This window comes from Leguminivora glycinivorella, chromosome 10, assembly GCF_023078275.1.
Source record: "Leguminivora glycinivorella isolate SPB_JAAS2020 chromosome 10, LegGlyc_1.1, whole genome shotgun sequence".
Classification (NCBI taxonomy): Eukaryota; Metazoa; Arthropoda; class Insecta; order Lepidoptera; family Tortricidae; genus Leguminivora; species Leguminivora glycinivorella.
Genome location: NC_062980.1, coordinates 9,584,059 through 9,603,087, shown reverse-complemented (window position 1 = coordinate 9,603,087; position 19,029 = coordinate 9,584,059). Strand labels below are relative to the sequence as shown.

The following is a 19,029-nucleotide window of genomic DNA, read 5'->3' as shown; positions in this document are numbered from 1 at the left end:
TCTGCTAATCAGAAGTTAAAATATGGCAGAAGAGTTTTAAAGTTTAGAGTTTTGGACCGCACCTCGTACTTATCCACCGCTGCTTTTTTATTTCCGCTATTTTCGACTTTGTTACTGACTGGACTTATGACTAGGTATTGGACATAGGTACCTAATTAAGTATCTGATTCAGATTATCGAATAGAAAATAATCATTACACATTGTAAATGAAAACCATAGTAAATATTTCAAGACACTAAAACGCTAGTAAAATAGTCGAACCAATATTCTGATCGCGTATATCGATATCGATAAAATTCCCGTTTCTTTACACACAAGTAGCTTTATTCTCGACAATAAACTCTACCGTAATACGGCGGCAGCATTCGATATGTATATTCTATTTCCATTTTGTGATATCTGTATTGGCAGTGGCACGTTGGAGCAAATTACGTTGTTTATGTGGAATGTATTTACCTATTTACCTGGCCCGCGTCGATATTGATAAGGGTCGGGGTATGCATATTTTATAAATAGGGGTGATTACATCAATGCGGTTCGATGTGCGTAGTTGCTTGCAAGTGTCGCGCACTATTTGTTTTTTTTTTCCGTTTCATACAGATATTTGTTCCTGAGTCATGGATGTTTTCTATGTATATAAGTATTTATATATTATATATATCGTTGTCTGAGTAGTGAGTACCCACAACACAAGCCTTCTTGAGCTTACCGTGGGCCTCAGTCAATCTGTGTAAGAATGTCCTATAATATATATTTATTTTAATTACTAGCTTTTGCCCGCGGCTTCGCTCGCGTTAGAAGGAGACAAAATGTAGCCTATATCACTTTCCATCCCTTCAAATATCTCCACTTAAAAAATCACGTCAATTCGTCGCTCCGTTTTGCCGTGAAAGACGGACAAACAAACAGACACACACTTTCCCATTTATAATATTAGTATGGATTAGCACATCTTTGGCATGCAAAAAATTGTTTGCGCCTAATAACCAATTAAAAATATGGTGCTTTTCCCCGCACTAGTTCGCAAAGTAGTACATTTGTTCTCAGGGCGAAACTTCAGTGTTCGATACACGTGTGAAGAGGGAATTCGTAACTGGGTCGATTTAAAACAAGACCGATGGAAGGAACTCAGAAACGCAATAGGTACATTGTTTTCTTTAAATTTCAGTCATAAAGCAAACGCCCAAAGATATACAACACAGACTGCTTATAAAAATGTAAATTCCGGTAATACATGAAGAGAAAAGTTTATATTCCTGCCTGCAACATAAAGAGAAACGCTTATTTTACGAGCAATAGCATTATATGTAGCAGTTTGCGTGTATTGACCTGGTTTGGTACGTATAGCTAGTCAATAAAACTAGGTGCATTCTAGCCATAACGGATTTCAGTACTTCTAGTGTACATTTCATTCAAAGACGTATCGTATTCGTTTCGGTTTAAACCGTCATAATATATACATAGTTGAGCTTTGTTTCCAAAACGTACGACTTGGCGCGTTGTTCGAAATCCTATTTTATGAATGAAATTTACTTTAGAGACCTCAGGGACTGAATGACTAAAACATGAGTATGAGTAATGATGCAGGCAGATCATTTCTCATAATCAGTGTAAATGTATGTTACATAGATGTACCAACACAAATTCTTCATTATATTCGTGAATTCCAAATTCCATCATTAAACTTGCTTATTAACTAACTGAACATACCAAAAAGTAATTATTTCACCTAAAGCCATAAGTTAAAATCGTGATGAAAAACCGCAAAGCCATCGGATATTTCAGTGGAGTTTGACCACAACATTCATTTAACTTGTAGCTCAAACGATCCGCCATTTAAGTTTAAAAGGACCTAAATGTTCCTACGTATCGGTTTCCACCTGGCTTTCATTCATATTTATGAACAAATCCAGTTTCATTTCACACCCAAAAATAATTAAACTTCGCATTTCGGTTAATAGAACAGCAAAATTTAATATCGCCAACTTTAAGAAATATACACCCATTATTTCCAATTAAACTTCGCGATTCTGGCAACAATATTAATTTACTTTCTCCGTCCATACTGTACAATCAGATACACCTAACAAATGGAATTTGGAACAAGTGAATCAACCAGCAGCTGAAATTAATGGAAGCCGAATCAATCATCTTCATTAACATTTACATATTATGATTGATCGGAATTGTTTCTCGGCGTATGATAAATAGGTTGTCTGTGGTTTATTCTTCCAGGGATTCCTTAGTATTATGTAAATCTGAATTGTGGCCCCTTGGGTTAAGTTCTTTGTGTGGTGTGCTTTACATCCTTTTTAGATTTACGTACTTATTATATATCAAGTTTTATTTACATATTTGAGTCTTTACTAGCTAGGGCTTGATACAGAACGACGTAAAAACAAGGAAGACTGAGAAATTCTTAAATAAAATATTTTCTCTATTAAACTTTTAATGAAATACTCACGCAGATTAAACATCGAAACAAAATATTTAAGTCGCAGAGTTTTATGATTTTTTCTCAAGCAATGTCTATTAAATATTACCATCTGCTCTCACCGGCATTATTTCCGGGCAACAAAGATTCGCGTCCGGCTCTCCGCTCCCCGCCCGGCAAAACCTTTGTTCCGGACAGTTAACTGCAGCGACAAAGAATTAATTCCTTTTCAAGATTGTTGACTATTCCTGGCAAAGATTTTTTTATTAAAATGCTTTCATTTTCACAATTCTACAGAAAATAAAGGGTCCCTCGGAAATTGACTCAGAAATCATTTGTTTAAATCACTGACGTTAATGAGTAATCCATTTGGAAAAACGAGTTCACTATCGCGTTTACCCTTTCAATAAATATATTCTGATTGCTGAATTTATGCTCATCTATCCCAGCATTTTCAACTTCGGGCTGAGTGTATCTAATTTCCGTCATTTTTATAGCATCTTCATTGTCCGCTGTTATTATTTGCATCGACACTAACGCCTCTATCAAACCTAACACTGAGTATTCTTTCAAATGTAGTCTAAATATATTCTCTGGGTAGACTTGTTCTACTTTAAGATTGCATTGGCGAAGGACGCCCGCTAGAGTTCCATAGTAAACGTTGATAAGGGTTTCGTAATGTTGAGAGAGCAGCTCCCGGTCCGTCGACATGTATAGGAAGTATGATATATCCGACACCGGAGACGCGTACCGGCTCAGCTGATAGTCGACGAACATTACTTCTACCGGTCTCGTCCCCTGTGACAACATATAATCCTATTTTAGAACATACAGCATGATCTATAAACTCATATTTTTGCATTGGATCTAATAAAATATTACTTACCTTAACTTTGAAAAGTATGTTATTAATCCAACAGTCTCCGTGACAAATGGCACTGTACTGAAGTGGTGGTGGTGTTTGCAAAATAGCCAATAAGTGTCCAGCGAGCGCCTTTAATTTATCTTTATGCATTGGGTTCATCACTACGTTCACTGAAGTGTCGTAACAGTATCTCATAGATTTTGGTAATTTAACAAGCTCAGAATACTGCACATTTTTGGATAATATCTTCTTGATCTCGTCAAATTCTTCCGAATAATATGTTTCCCATACAAAGGACAAGGCATGTAGTTTCGCCATATTTTTCAGGGTCAATTTAGCTTCATCGATGCTAATCGGAAGAAATCTGTTATGTATACTATAAGTATCCACCATCTGTGATAAAACCAACACTTCCTTGTTATATTCAGCACTGCTGTAAATGCAATTTGGAAATTTAATTTTCAATCCTTCAATAACTTTAAACGTTCGTTGAATCTCAAGTAACTTGGTTACAACGGTGTTGTAAAACACGTGTCCTCTCTTGTAAAGTTCTCTAAAATTCTCACGTTGATTTAGATCTATGTGGCACTTTATTATAATATTTTTCTTTATGTTTGACCCATTTCTTTTGCCACGAATGGTGACTAGGTACATGTTACTGAAGAAAATATCGACATCATCACACCCGTATTGAATAACGTACTCGATGTCATGAATGTCAATTATGTTCGCTGCTTTCTGTATTATTTCCGCCAGTTCCCAGTGAAATTGTGAAACTTTTCGTGGCATTTTACTACGTACGTTTTTACTACACGAAATAATATTTCTAACTGTCTATATGCTCAGCCTTTATCTTATACGGAACATCAATCATTTCAAGACAAACCTGACGCTATCATTATTTATCTTGTTTATCTACATTGACACCACTTTAAATAAGCACTTACTAAGATATATGTAGCTTGTAAGATTTTTTTTCAAGTCAGCTGTATGTACCTACTGAGCGAAATCCACCATCATTCAAATATTGCAAAGTCCAAATATTTACAGTTACTAAAAATATGTATGATGCATTTTACTGTTTTAGAAAACAAAACACTACCTAAGAACTGAAGTAAAAAATCCATTGAAATGAAATGTATAAATATTATGTCCACAGGTATTGTTCGGTAAAAATTTTAAATTCTCAATTATATCTTTAGGTAATAATGACCTACTTGAAACCCCGTTACGGAGGCGCCGGTGTTAAGGCAGACAAAGTGAGACAAACAATTTTATCAGTAACCTGACACTTCACACGGTGAATAGTACGTCTTGGACGTTATCAGCGCGGAACGAGTCCTGTCCGAACAAATATGAGATAAACTAGGCCTGGCACAATGCCTTTTGTCAAGTGCGCGCTCTGGACGGCCGGAGCGTCCTGTGCTTCGTCCTTACTATATCTCTGTCGAGTATAGTTTTGAATTGTGAACTTTATGTGACGGGAACAAATTTTCTCTTGCGAACGCACATTGGTCGAGATACGAGTGTGTGGAAGTTGATGGTCGCCAGGCGTGCATTCCCGTATTCATTGTATTCCGCTTAATGCATTCGGCGATGCTTTTGTCTGCATTGTCGGGGTCCTTGCGGACGTCGAATCTAATATTGGAACATGTGCTATTGAAGCGTCATGATTGTTTGGGCAAGATATGATGCAATATCACAAAAGCAATTTGGCACTATTTCGTGCGTTTAACCTGCCTCAATTGACTTGATTAAACGTCGAGACGAGGTATGTATGTACAAGTTATGTAAGTAATATAGTTCTCATGAGGCTTACCTACTACTGTAACATCCATCCAAACATCACTTTATGTAGAAGAGTTACCTGTGAAAGATACAGAGATATATAAGAATTATTCGAGATTCTGTTCTGCTCATACGTAAATGATGAAAGTAAGCGAATGGCAGGTCCTAAAAGGGTGTATTGAGGTAAAATTGAACGGGCAGTAACATGAAATTGCAATGCTTTTGTTTTGAAAAAGGGAAATTAGGGAGCAAGAATAAATAATAATTTTTCATATACCATAGGTACAATGATACGGTAAATGTTGTTAAAAAAAGACCCACTCAAATACTTTTTCACTGGAATACCTAAACCTAGAGGGAATTATAATTGCAGATAACTTTTTGTTTTCAACTTACCCAACGTATTGTATCGTACAAAACAATTGTTTTATTTTGTTCTGGGTATTTTTTTGAGAATGTGTCTAAGTATGTCTGAGTTTCTGTCTAATTGCCACGGCTATAAGATAAACGTTTTAAGAATGACCGCAAAATGACTGTAGCCTGAGCCAATAGAGTTAATGACATTTATTGTGTAGTGAAAGTGAATATTTAGCGCCTCCAAAAGGTTACACACTAGAACAAAAAAATACGGACATTTACGCTATCGAATAACGTATTCTAAAATGTCAAAATGTCAAAGTAGATGCTCTGTTCTAAAGAGAATTACAGCGCAAATACCGCGTTGTATTAATTTTACACAGGTAAATCCTTTCATTAGCATCATCATAGTCACAAGTCTCACAAGTCTTTGATGTCAAAGCAATACACCTCATACCCATTATTGTGCAATTAATCGAGCATCCCGATGTATCTGTCGGCGACATACTTTGACGTCAGATGGCGTCTGTGCCGCGGTTGATGTGGGTCGAACCCGCGGGCCGCGGCACTTTGACTCGTAATTTCGTAAACGTTGTCTATTCAGTGTCTAAATTATTTAGATAGGCCTTTATTTTACTTTGTCAAGGAAGAAAGCGGAATAAACCTGACAGCTTCGGAGCTACATTGAAGTTAAATTGGTGAAATGGGGTTGGCAACTGTCAAAGGTTTGCATAGATATCTCTAGATTGTTTTACGACATCGGGTATGAAGGTTTACACGCCATTTAATTCGTTGAAAAAAAGCAATTGACACAACCTAGCGTGCTAAATAAAGCACCGTGTATATTTTTATTGTCATTAATGCCTATATCATTTTGCATGTAATTATAAAGCAAAATAAAGATCTGAATCTGAGGAAATAAACCATGTTGGCACCATTTGTAAACTATTTTGTCAAGTCAATGCCATTTTAGAATACCTACTTAAGACTACTTTTTAGCCTGTATTTTATTTATTTTGGAGTTTCGGATCAACATTAATTAAGCTGAAAATAAATTACAAGTCCAAAAATACTGCCTTGACTTGGGACTTGAAGTCACGAAGTCGATTTTTAAATATTGACACTGCAGTTTCAAACTAAAAGACTTGATTTATACTTAACTCTTAAATGCATAGTGATTTAAATATGCATCATGTATTTTTGACTCTATTGATAGCATGTCAAAATTCAAATTGCAATAAGTCTTTGTCAAGGTCATACATTTCAGGGTTAAATAGCTGTATTCTGACGTAATTTGCTTTGAAAACATTTTTGACATTCCTAAAACTGAATGGTTAAGTATAACTTAATTTCATTGGCAGAGGAAACGCGTCTAGACGTACAGGAAATCGGTTCTCGCGAAAGTATTGACGTCGACTCCCCGTCGATGGGATTTACCCACCTAGACTAGTGCGCACTCGATTTTTACACTTTTAAATTGTGTTACTGGCTAGGAGATATTAAACTTCCGGACGCCGGACGGGATGATGAGAAATGTAATCGTGGCTGTCTGATACTTAAAACTATCCGGGATCAAAATAAATCCTTATCCCTTTTTGTACTCATCAGCACCACGACTAATTTCTTAATTTAAGTCTTTCTCTTTACTAACAAGCGATTATCAAATTTGTCCTATATGGTGACGAGTTAAAAATTTGGCCACTTCTTTTCCTACCGTGGGTTTTGTAGAAGTTTTTAAATAAACATAAGCGTTAGATATTATCCCATGGCATTAACTCTATTAGAGATTCTCGTGCAGTAACATTAATTATCTCTAGTTCTGAAATAGTCATAATACCTATTTAGTCCAAAAAGCTGACCAAGGACAGGTATAAATTCAACATGACGTACCCGTTTTCATACACAATCTAAGAATACAATTGTAAGTTTATGTAAATTTTTACTGTTATTACATACATATATTTCCTAGAACATCGTAATCTACACATACCAATATACAAGTGAAGTGAGGTAAACTAAACACCGTAGTTGTAACACACAACCGATATATTCCTCATAGATTTTCTTCTTTCTGGGGCTTATCCATTTGGTTGTCACTTAGCCGACAGAATTTGTGAGAGTCACGCGTGTTATTGTCAAAGATGACTTGTTATTTTCAATAATTCAGCGCCTATTGGTTGGGTGTCGTTTACATTCAATCTCTAAACCCTAATAGATTCGTGGAAATTGCTGTTAAGTGCACCACTTTGTTGCTTATAATATGTGACAGAGACGAATTAGCATTATCCATAGTTTCTATAAATACTTAAATAAAATATTTTATGCAGTTCACGAAATAGAGCACCACATAATTAGAAAAAAAAATGGATAGTAGTTGTGTTTAGACATAATTTCTATTTAATAAGTCAAAGAGAAAGATATAAAGTAAATGAATTGACCGTGACGTCACTCCTCAGTATTTCATAGTAATTCCATATTAGCAAATCGTTTTGACAGTTCTTAAAAAGAAGCTGATTTGACTAGTAGGAAACTAGCCTGTTCTTCCCGACGTTTTACCCTCTTTGATCTCTAAAACTACGCGATGGATTTTGAAGCGTTTTTTTTTATAGCGAGTGATTATTTTTATGCATAACACCCGTGCGAAGCCGGGACGGATCGCTAGTAGTACAATAAAATGCACCATGGACTCGTAACTTTATCTTAACATGCACTACATGAAGAAGATAACTAGTCAACACGGAGACTTTGTCATAGATTATGTAATAAGTCTTACATAATCTTATGCCTGAGGAAAATTACCGCTAATCCACGGCATCCCATAAGACTGCTGCTTATACGAAGTCATTTATTGAATACCTAACAATTACGATGCCGAGAAAGCATTACTTTGGACCATAGCTTGACCATTGGCATAGAATTGGCCCATTTGTTTGAGAACGTTCTTATAGCAAACCCTTTTCATACTTTTACAGTTATTTGGAGATATTCAAACATCATTTTAAGAAACCATTTGTAAGAGGCAGATCTACAGTGTTCGCCCCTCTAGGCCCTAGGGTCTACATATAAGTACTAGCCAACCTTTTCTCAGTACCTATCATCTTCGTATATCTAGGTAAATTGTCACCACCTAATATTTTGCTGCTCTAGGCCCTGGTCTATTTGACCTCTAGGCAAATCCGCTACTGTAAAGCACTTTGCCCAAACAAACCATTTGGCAGGTAAAATTTAATATAAATTAGCTTCAATGACAATATAAAACTACTTAGTAGACTTGCTTTTCAAACGCGGTTCGTATTCCGTTGCGTTCAAAAGTTTCATCCCATTTAAGTACCCAGTGACTGCCAGGTCTACCCTTGTCATCATCACAACATTCACAACTAACTTTCACCGTATGCGGAAAGTTGCCAACTTAGCCAATCCAATTTATTGAGTTTTATAGGTGCCTAGTTAACATGTGGTCAACATAATGTTTGTAGTTGGGCTAATTTGTGCGTTAATAGGGCAAAGTTCCTTGGTTATGTTAGTTCAATGACTTTGGAAGTGAAATTTTAGTTTCGTACGAAATGTAACTCTTCAAGTAGTCTTATGAGACGTTTGTGGTTTTACGACACCGAAACCAACTGCCCTATTCGAACTGGTGTTATTTCTGTTTCTGATATGACACTGATATTAATAATATCAGGAGTAAGATTTCTTGACCCGATGTACATAAGGTCAATCCAGTCAATCGTCTATAAAAATACAGTTTTGACAATGGCAGAGCATAAAATCGACAATAACAGGTACATTTTTTTGGGAAAATGCCTCTTGTGGATTTTTTACATAAAACGCTTTGAAAGCGAGATAGTTATATCATCGCAGCGACAAATTTGTCTTGATTTATTAAACCTCCTAGTTGGACACGCAATGAATACTGATTAAAAAAGTCCATTTATAGGACAACCGCGCTGATATCTTTATTAGGTGCCGTAATAATTTACGGTATAGCTTCGCCCGCCGAGCCGCATCGCTAGTAGGGATTGCAATCCGGTCCGGCGGATCCGGAAATAGTTATTTGTTATACAAGGGAGCAAAGTTGTATTTTAACGCCGAGTGTGGAATTGAAAAACGAGCAAGTAAAAGGATTCTATAGTTGAACCACGAGCGAAGCGAGTGGTTTAAGAATAGAATCCTGAACTTGCGAGTTTTTTAACACACGAGAAGTAAAATACATTTGCACCCGAGTGTAACACAAAACTTTTCCCCTCACTATAGCGAGGAAACTACAACGCAAAAAATGAGTTCCACAGGTGGTAAATCATCTTTATTACTAGATTCACCTACTTTTATCAATTTTAAAGCAATTAATTTGACTTTATTCAAGGTCAAATTACTTTACCCACTAGTGGATAAAATGCGTTTTTACCCGCTGATATTAAAGGACAAAACACGTGTTTCCGAGCTAGTGAGGGGAAAAAATAAATAATACTTCTAAACTAAACACATCACGTTATGCGACTAAGGGCTGATTTACATCGTGCGAGACATACACGAGTTTCAATTACATTACGGTACTTGATTGGTGTAGGTACTGAATCATATTTATTTGTATTAACCTCAACAGCCCGCAATGTTCCATGCAATCAATAATCGTACGCGAGTTAGCGCGCCGTGTTTTATGATTTATGACTTTAAGATGAGGCGACTAATGAAAGGTATGAGTTAAACAGAACTATTCAAGAAGGTATAGGTTTTTTTCAATGTGATAAGATATAATAAGAGCTTAATTTTACTTTAAATTTCGATTTACAGTGCGACTGTCATTTTAATGTTTTTTTTTTTACTGCTTTAAGTTTTCTTTTATTCTTAAAAAGCTCAAAAATATCTCAGATAACTTAAAATACTAACTCAAAATAAATCTCTCATTGAAATACATGTATATAGAAATACGGCCCCGGTCCGGCCGGATCTGGATAGCGGATAATATTCGTCCGGATTGAAAAAAAGATCCGGTCTGAAATCCCTACTCGCTGAAGCTTTAATAGAGAATGGCTGCATGGTCGATTTGCCGCAATATTATAGGAAATAAAATCAGCTCAACCACACCGGGCACAATGGCCGCTGATAATCTCGAAGGATCATATTAGAGAGGAATAATGAAACTTTTACGTAGAACGCTATAAAATGTTATTAGAGGAATTGTTGAATTCGCTAGCACTTAAGTACTATATTAAATGTAAATGGAAGGATTATCAAGGAACTAGAATGGGGACACGTTTCTTATAAGGTTTAAATGAACTTGATGAGATAGTAAAATATGAAATGTTCAAGATTTCATATTTTTATTTTTATAACGCTTGAATACCTTCAAGCGTTAAGTATAAAAAAAACACATCAATTATTCAAAATAACCAAGTCAGCGTATTTCTTTAATATTTTTTTGTCTTACTACTTCAGCAACTTTCATTATGGAATCAAACACGAAATCGCGAAAATGATTATGATAAAAAAAACCGTTGAAACAGGCTATGTATTATACGTATGAGCTATGTATGCAATTACGCATGGTAATTAGTTGCATTAATGAAAAGGTCTACAAACGCCTTCATAAGTCACTTTAAAGTTGAATAATTTATAACCTACATTATTCCTTTCCATAGCATAAACTACTTATGGTAGTTTATGGTAGGTAATATCATGGTAACGATACGTCATATAAGACGAACAAATAGCTAATGTTTTAGTTATGAGTGAATAAGCTGTATTGAATGCCAGCGTACAATATTGGTTGGAGTGTGTTGTTTGTTTCGATCAATGGAACCTGCATGGCTAACTTCGCGATGATTGTTTCTCACGACACACTGTTCTGTAGTTTATGCAATAAACAATACACCGTGTTTTTTTTGTTTTCCGTTAAATTCGACACGTAGCTAGGTTCATTATCAGGAACCATCCTGGAACAGGAATTTCATCATTTTCATAAATAATAAATGAATTTATTAGTGTGAGAGACCCTTAAGAATAAAATTCAAGTTAGTGTGAAGTGGTCATGTCAAAACAAATAACTTTAGAAATTGGTAAAGGCTGTCACACACGTGTTCAGTAATTATCTTTATTTTATCAACAACTTGGTTGCAGATTACCGGATTTAGCTTCAGCTTTAGCTCTAGCTGTAGCAATTATTTTACTATCTATCGATCTAACAGATCAAACACACATTTCTTTTCATCATAGCATTCATCTCACTCGTTTCATAGGCAATTATTTATAGATATTTTAGGTATATAATTTCATCTCTTTACAATATTTCTTATTCAATCAATTATGTGTTATCGTGATCTGATCCGGTTCCGGCAGAATATCAGTGCTGTTGCCTCAGGGCGTAGCGTAATACTGAGCCGTAACCCTTTTGTCTTGTTGCGACGCGCACAGTATCATAGTACGCTATGGTAAAAATCTGTGTAATTTCCTGTTTTCCAATTTGCTTATTATGTATTCTAATTCTTTTTTGTAACTTATTTCTTTTGTGTATTCTGTGTGTATTGTGACAAACAAATAAACGTATATCTATCTATCTATCTATCTATAACTTGATAACCGTAAGAATTAGGACGCTAGTTTCTTAGAGAAATTAATTGTATTTGATCTAAAGAATCTTCTCTTAAGGTTAACGGAATTCAATTGAAACAGGTTGTATAATTATTAGGTACCTACTTCATTTTTATTTTTTGGAGAAGCTTCTGCACACTCGTGGTTATGACTACGCCAGCCTCATAGAAGAGTAGGACTTGAGTAGTTAATACCTACTTAGAACTAAGAACAATATATGTGAGTGTATTTAGTAAAACGTCCCACTTTGTCGTATACGGCGACATTAAGGCGAGATTTACTTGTATCTTTATATGAACAAACTGATAAAGCGGCTTTGCAAAGTGAGATGATGTGCACACTCACATATTGTTTTAAATATGAATGTTTACATTTAACCAACTTCCTCTAATACCTATTGGTTGAAAAAGGAAAATTAAATAACTTAACAATCTACAGTCACGCTATACTATAAAGTTTCGACCCCATCGTTAGCTTATTAGCTAGGAATACACATTAAAACTCGTAAATCTCTTGAAAAGAAATTCGATACATATATTCTGAATGCTAATCTACGCCTAGCTTGTTGCTTAAATTGTATGGCGAATTGCAAGCTTAGAATAAAACTAGAAATTTTTTGCATAGGTAAAAATAAATATAATCGTTTTTCACACCACCCATAGAATAATGAATACATTTAAAGCGTAAAGCCAAATCGATCTCACAGCAACTACCTACCGGCCGTTGATTAACCCATAAACATTATAAACCGCAAAACACAATGTGTGGACATGTCATGTCCGTGTGTCTCGCGTCAGGGGCGCATTAGGCCGCGGAACAGGGGTGCCTATCGATTGGCGCCCCGCCGGCCCGGCACTACATAATATTGCTCTCAACACCCAAACTCGCCCTTTGTGTTGTTGCAACTTTCGCGGAATTGTTTCGGAAACGCTACGATTGAACTCCTTGAGTTTTTTTGATGGGATTGAAATTGAATAGCTTGGGGTAAGCGATAGTTGTGGCAGTTTTAACTGTTTTGTAATTTCTACGTCAGGTTTCTGTACTCAATACCAGAATGGTCCAGAAATTACGGGACTACATAATATTTCTCTCAACACCTTTGTGTTGGATTGCAACTTTCGGAGAATCATTTCGGAAACACTACGTTTGAACTCCGTCAGTTTTTTGGGGCTTTGGGGTAAGGCAAGCAATAGTTGTGGCAGAGTTAACTGTTTTGTAATTTCATTTTAATGTTTTTTTTTATTTAATGTCAGAATGGTCTGCATACCAGGTCTACACTGAGAGAAAGCACTGTGAATTTAACAAGTTCGACTTGTTGCGGGTTTATCCGTTTGAAACAAAAGTATTTTAAACAGAATAAATCACAATATTGATGATACAAGTCGAATTTGTTCGATCAACAAGGTCAAACCTATTAAAAGTTATTTGATTGAAAACAATATGTGTCATGTTGCTTTTATAAAATCGACTTGTTGATTCAAATACATTGTTGATTCAAATGACGAGTAACTTGTAGAATGTACTAGTTACACTTAACAAAAAACTTGTTGTTTGATTGAACCAAAGAGCATGTAGGCGCTATTTTAACCAAAAGACTTGTTGAACGAACATGGAATCTGGTTGTTTTTTCTGTCAGTGTAGAATTAACGTTCAGAATATTGATGATATTGTAATTGAAACTAGACTGTTTGGGTATTAAAACTCAATGATTATCTCAGCACAACTTAGGTGGTAAAAATAGTACCTTTTATTTACTAAGATTTTTTCTAAAATAATATTACGATAAAAAGTAAGTAAAGCACCTGTTTGAAATTTTATAGATTGGAGAGAATATTTGTGAGTGTGCACGGCAAAAGCACCTCGATTTTAAAGCCGTTTTGTCAGTTTATTCATATAAAGACACAAGTAAATCTCGCCTTAATGTTAAACGACAAAGTGGGACGTTTTACTAAACACACTCACATTTTGTTTAATAGTGAATGAGAGATAGCGATGCGAGAACGGCTGATCGATCAAAAGGTATGTAACAATCCATATTTACACATTTACTTGCCAGAAATTTTATCGCCATATAAATTAAGTACTTATCATTAAAAAGCCCTTATTTTGTCCTAAAAAATCCCATTATGATATCACCTGTGCCACAGCCGTAAATCAAATTGGGCGACGCGAGCTCGGTCCGATTTGCACACGTTCTACTCTGCTGTAAATGAGTCAATGTTATTACTGGGTAAGCCATAATTCTGCACGCCCCGTAAGTGTCAATATTTTTTGTATTGAATCTGCCCAGCAGTGAGGCATTGAACCAAGCGAAAAACCTATTTTTGGAGAAATTATTGTGAATATTAGGACACCGTCATGAAATGATATCCATACCAAAGAGGATCGAGTATTATAGAGAGTTACTGTCAAACTAAAATGTGTAATCACAGTACATAGACTGCCATCTCTCGACACAAGCTTAAAACTTTTGAACCTCAGTTTTGACAATTTGGCCTATATTGTTAGCTTGATATGTGTTAAAATGTCAAATATTAATATTAGCGCCATCTAGAGGGCCTATTTTAGACATTAGCTAGCTTTTAAGTTTAGTCTTAGTTTCTTATATAATTATGTAAATATGTTCATGTAAATAAAGAGAGTATTTGTATATTATGTATATCGTTGTCTGACTACCCACATCACATGCCTTCTTGAGCTTACCGTGGGGCTCAGTCAATTTGTGTAAAGATGTGCTATAATATTTATTTATTTATTTATACCTAATATATCTAATAGGTACAATGTAGGTAGGTACAACGAAAATCAAATCATACGTGTCGTGATTGTTGGCAATTTCTCGCTGAAATTCAATGTTTATGCGTCAAACGACACATTAATGTTTTGAAACAGATATAAAACAACCATGAAACGAAGCGAATTCCACTTGGAATGAGGAGCTTAGTTTCGTAAATACGGGGCTTCGCTCGTCAAAGTAATGTGACACGGCTGTTTATACTGAATTACTGTATAACATTTCACATTAAGTCGAATAGAATAGTACCCTTATAACGACAGAGTCAACACTGCCTTTGGAACTTACTTTCTATAAAGGGTGTGTTCTATTTGCCTGGACAATGGGTTGTGTTCTGAGGAACTGTTTGACATGATGTCAACGTCCACTTTTCATCATCGCACCGTTCGCCATCGACAGGGCACTCATCCACACACCGTGCAACCTAAATGGTCGCGTACCGTGCGGTTTCAGAGGAATTTCCTCCCGCGGGCACTCCGGCTGTGGAATGAGCTCCCCGCCGAGGTATTTCCTATGAACTACAGTATGGGGGTTCTTCAATAAACTTTTTAACAAAAAATAAAACCGCCTTCAAAAATAAGCGCGTTACAAAATACGGAGAAACTAAAAGCAAAAAATAATAAACCTTTGAATTCAGATTTCTTATCGGATTGCAATAATCTAAACATCCAAATTATAAACAAATCAATTATTTTTGTAGTCGGTACCAGGCCTGTTCGTCGCCTTGCTATTTTCTGTTTGCCCCACCCAACCATACGCAGGCTGGCCCCGACTCCAAAAATAATTGATTTGTTTATAATTTGGATGTTTAGATTATTGCAATCCGATAAGAAATCTGAATTCAAAGGTTTATTATTTTTTGCTTTTTAGTTTCTCCGTATTTTGTAACGCGCTTATTTTTGAAGGCGGTTTTATTTTTTGTTAAAAAGTTTATTTATTTGTTGATTTTTAGTGGTCCCTATTGATATTATACATATCAGTCCGAATATATGTACAGTAGTGAAAGAATTATCCTTTAACTCCTAACCATTGAGGAGTTGACCTTCCATCATCAGCTCAGCCACATAAAATTATTACCATCAGGCGTAAATACTGGTGTACCTTTGAAAAATACACTAAGAACATTACATGTGCCTATAACATTTGAAGAGTTCCCTCGATTTCTCCAAGATCCCATCATCAGACCCCGACTTGGTGCCAATGGGACCATCTCGGGGTTATACCTGACCGATTGAAAAAAAAATTTTGAAAATCGGTCCATGATTCTCGGAGATATCGAGTAACATACATACAAAAAAAAAACATTCAGTCGAATTGAGAACCTCCTCCTTTTTTTGAAGTCGGTTAAAAAAGGAGTGTACAAGTTTCTAATGGATCGACAACGCGCATGTGACACCCCTTGAGTTGCAGGCGTTGAGATAGGTTACGATAGGTAACCGCTTTCCATCAGGCGGACCGTATACCTGTTTTCCACCGACGTGGTATTAAAAAATTAAAATTTTGAAAAAACCCCCGACCGCGACACAGTGGACCGATTTTCATGAAACATGGCTAAGAACACTCCCGACTAACTCAGCTTTCAAACAAAAAAAACTAAATCGAAATCGGTTCACCCGTTCGGGAGCTACGGTGCCACAGACAGACACACACACAGACAAACAGACAGACAGACAGACAGACAGACAGACAGACAGACAGACAGACAGACAGACACGTCAAACTTATAACACCCCGTCGTTTTTGCGTCGGGGGTTAAAAAAAGGGTATTTAGACCAAACCTTAACTCCAAGAAATTTTGTTTAGATTCCTCACATCATAGGCTATCAGAATATACCCCATGTATGTTAGCCGGATTTTTGTAGTTTTCGAGTAACAATTTTTTGATTTTTTAGCACCGATCAAACCCACTGATGACGAATGGTAATCGAACCCGAGTTTCCAGCTACCTATCGCGGCTGTCGTGCTTACCGCTATACCACCTCGACCGCAGTGGTACTCGTTGAAAAGCCACGAGTGTGCTTGATCTTTATTGCACACCTCACACAGTTTACAATTTATATACAGAAACGAATAAAGAGCATTCGATAGAAGAAACAACAGGGTTCGTAGTCTAGAGTACAATCACTCATTCTTCTTGGTTTATGATACGCTACTGTCGGTGTTGCATCAATATTTTTTTTTTGATGAATACTTTTGCATGTTAAATTGTATCTTGTTATTTAATGCATGTTAATTATAAGATGTAATGTTTTGAAAATAAGTGGCCCGCCGAGTTTCTTGCCGGTCCCAACTGAGGGGGGACTGAAATCTTCTCGAGGCTGAGGCGTAGGGTTAGAGCCGGCGTAGTTTTATTTGACGTTCATATGCGCATTGTAATATGCCTACTTGAAAAATAAATATTTCATTTTCAATACGGAAGAGCGACAGAGATACATGACTAGGTAGGATATAGGTACTACGAAACGTGAACGATTGTACTGTTTGTCTTGGGTTGGGCTCAGGTAGTTTTATATATCGCTAAAATCTATCTAAAGCATTCAGGACATATTTAAACCAAATCTTATTCCCGATATTTACTATTAATACTTGTTAATGACAACACTGAGAGAAAATACAACCAGTTTTCATGTTCGTTCAACAAGTTTTTTGGTTAAAATAGCGCCTACGTGCTCTTTGGTTCAAACAACAAGCTACTTGTCATTTGAATCGGCAATTTATTTAAATCAACAAGTCGATTTTATAAAAACAACCTGACACATATTGTTTTAAACATACGTTTGGCTGATTCAAACGGATAAACCGCAACAAGTCGAACTTGTTAAATTCACAATGCAAATTTCTGAAGTGAAGCCTTGACTAATGTCTTATTCATGAAAAGGCTAACGAGCTTAATTCATGATAATATTTAATATTAGTTACCTAGTTACCATACCGTAGTATCCAGGGACTTATAATTAAACGTATTATTTACGTATCCAAGCTTCAAAGGAAACATAAAACGTCTTAAAGGTAATAACAGTAAATCATCTTTCAATTTTCTCCCCCATTTATAACAATCCGGAGAGGATTGAATAGGTGCAGTATCCCCTTTGTAATCCGAAATTGCCTAATTAACCGTCCGCGTACCTGTCCAATATAAATACTGTAATCAAATAAAATCGAGACCTGAATTTTACTATGAGATTTTGACGTTTAGAATACGATACAACATAGAATAGAAAAGATAGTAATAGAATAAAATAGAATACTTTAATAGTTATTCGTGAACACAGGCAAGACAAATCACACATAATAACAAATCAAAAAGAAATGTAGTGCCACCACGGTATGCGTAGCTGAATGTACAAATAAATAAATAAATAAATAAATATTATAGGACATTCTTACACAGATTGACTGAGGCCCACGGTAAGCTCAAGAAGGCTTGTGTTGTGGGTACTCAGACAACGATATATATAATATATAATATTTATAAATACTTATATACATAAATGCCCTTACCGGGATTCGAACCCGGGACCGCGGCGCAGCAGGCAGGGTCACTACCGACTGCGCCAGACCGGTCGTCAAACGCTCACGAAACGCTTTCTTTAGCGACAGAGCCAGACTACCTTTCTGCGATGTCCGGTAACGTTTCGCGTCGCAGAAATGCCATTCGGCTAAGAGGCCGATATGAATATACGCATCTGTGAGTGCCACGAAATGATCTCATCTCAGCGTGTTACTGGTTACTTCCAGCGCTGATCTTCCGATGACCATCAGATGAGAAAGATTCAGAATTCAAATAATATACGATATAAAATAACATTCCTTGCATGGAGAAGGTGAACAGTGAAGAGGTTCTGGACCTCTATCTTGACTTTGACAAAAGTGATCGAGACTAAGTGCAAAAATTACTTACAAGTAAACACAGCATGCGTTTCATGTGTTTTCTACGTTAGTCAGTAAATGTCATGGAAGATAAATAAATATTACTTATAGGACATTCTTATTACAGGACAGATTGACTGAGTCCCACGGTAAGCTTAAGAAGACTTGTGTTGCAGGCACATAGAACACATCCATGAGTCAGGAACAAATATCTGTGCTCAAATAAATAAATAAATAAAAATAAATAAATATTGGGGACACCTTACACGGATCAACTTAGCCCCAAACTAAGCAAAGCTTGTACTATGGGTGCTAAGCGACGATATACATAC

General features: G+C 36.1%; 2 protein-coding genes across 9 annotated transcripts in view; both read right to left on the bottom strand.

Moving 5' to 3' along the window:
• The window catches only part of LOC125230634 (kazrin), a 203,594-nt gene that overhangs the window by 171,789 nt on the left and 12,776 nt on the right, over positions 1 to 19,029 (bottom strand). The gene's annotated exons all lie outside the window — the stretch shown is intronic.
• On the bottom strand, positions 1,880 to 4,103 carry LOC125230635. Of its 2 annotated transcripts, none has more exons than XM_048135860.1 (2): positions 3,322 to 4,103; positions 1,880 to 3,251 (listed from the first exon to the last, which is right to left on the bottom strand). In XM_048135860.1, the coding sequence occupies exons 1-2, from the start codon at positions 4,087 to 4,089 to the stop codon at positions 2,775 to 2,777; spliced, it is 1,245 nt and encodes a 414-aa protein (XP_047991817.1). In that variant the 5' UTR covers positions 4,090 to 4,103; the 3' UTR covers positions 1,880 to 2,774. The 2 variants fall into 2 exon arrangements, with proteins under 2 accessions (XP_047991817.1, XP_047991818.1); XM_048135861.1 differs by having other exon boundaries at positions 1,880 to 3,233.

Coding starts and splice junctions, on each gene's coding strand:
- LOC125230635 (XM_048135860.1), bottom strand. CDS start 4,089: ATGCCACGAAAAGTTTCACAATTTCACTGGGAACTGGCGGAAATAATA. Junction 3,252..3,321: donor ACATACTTTTCAAAGTTAAG/GTAAGTAATATT, acceptor GTTCTAAAATAG/GATTATATGTTGTCACAGGG.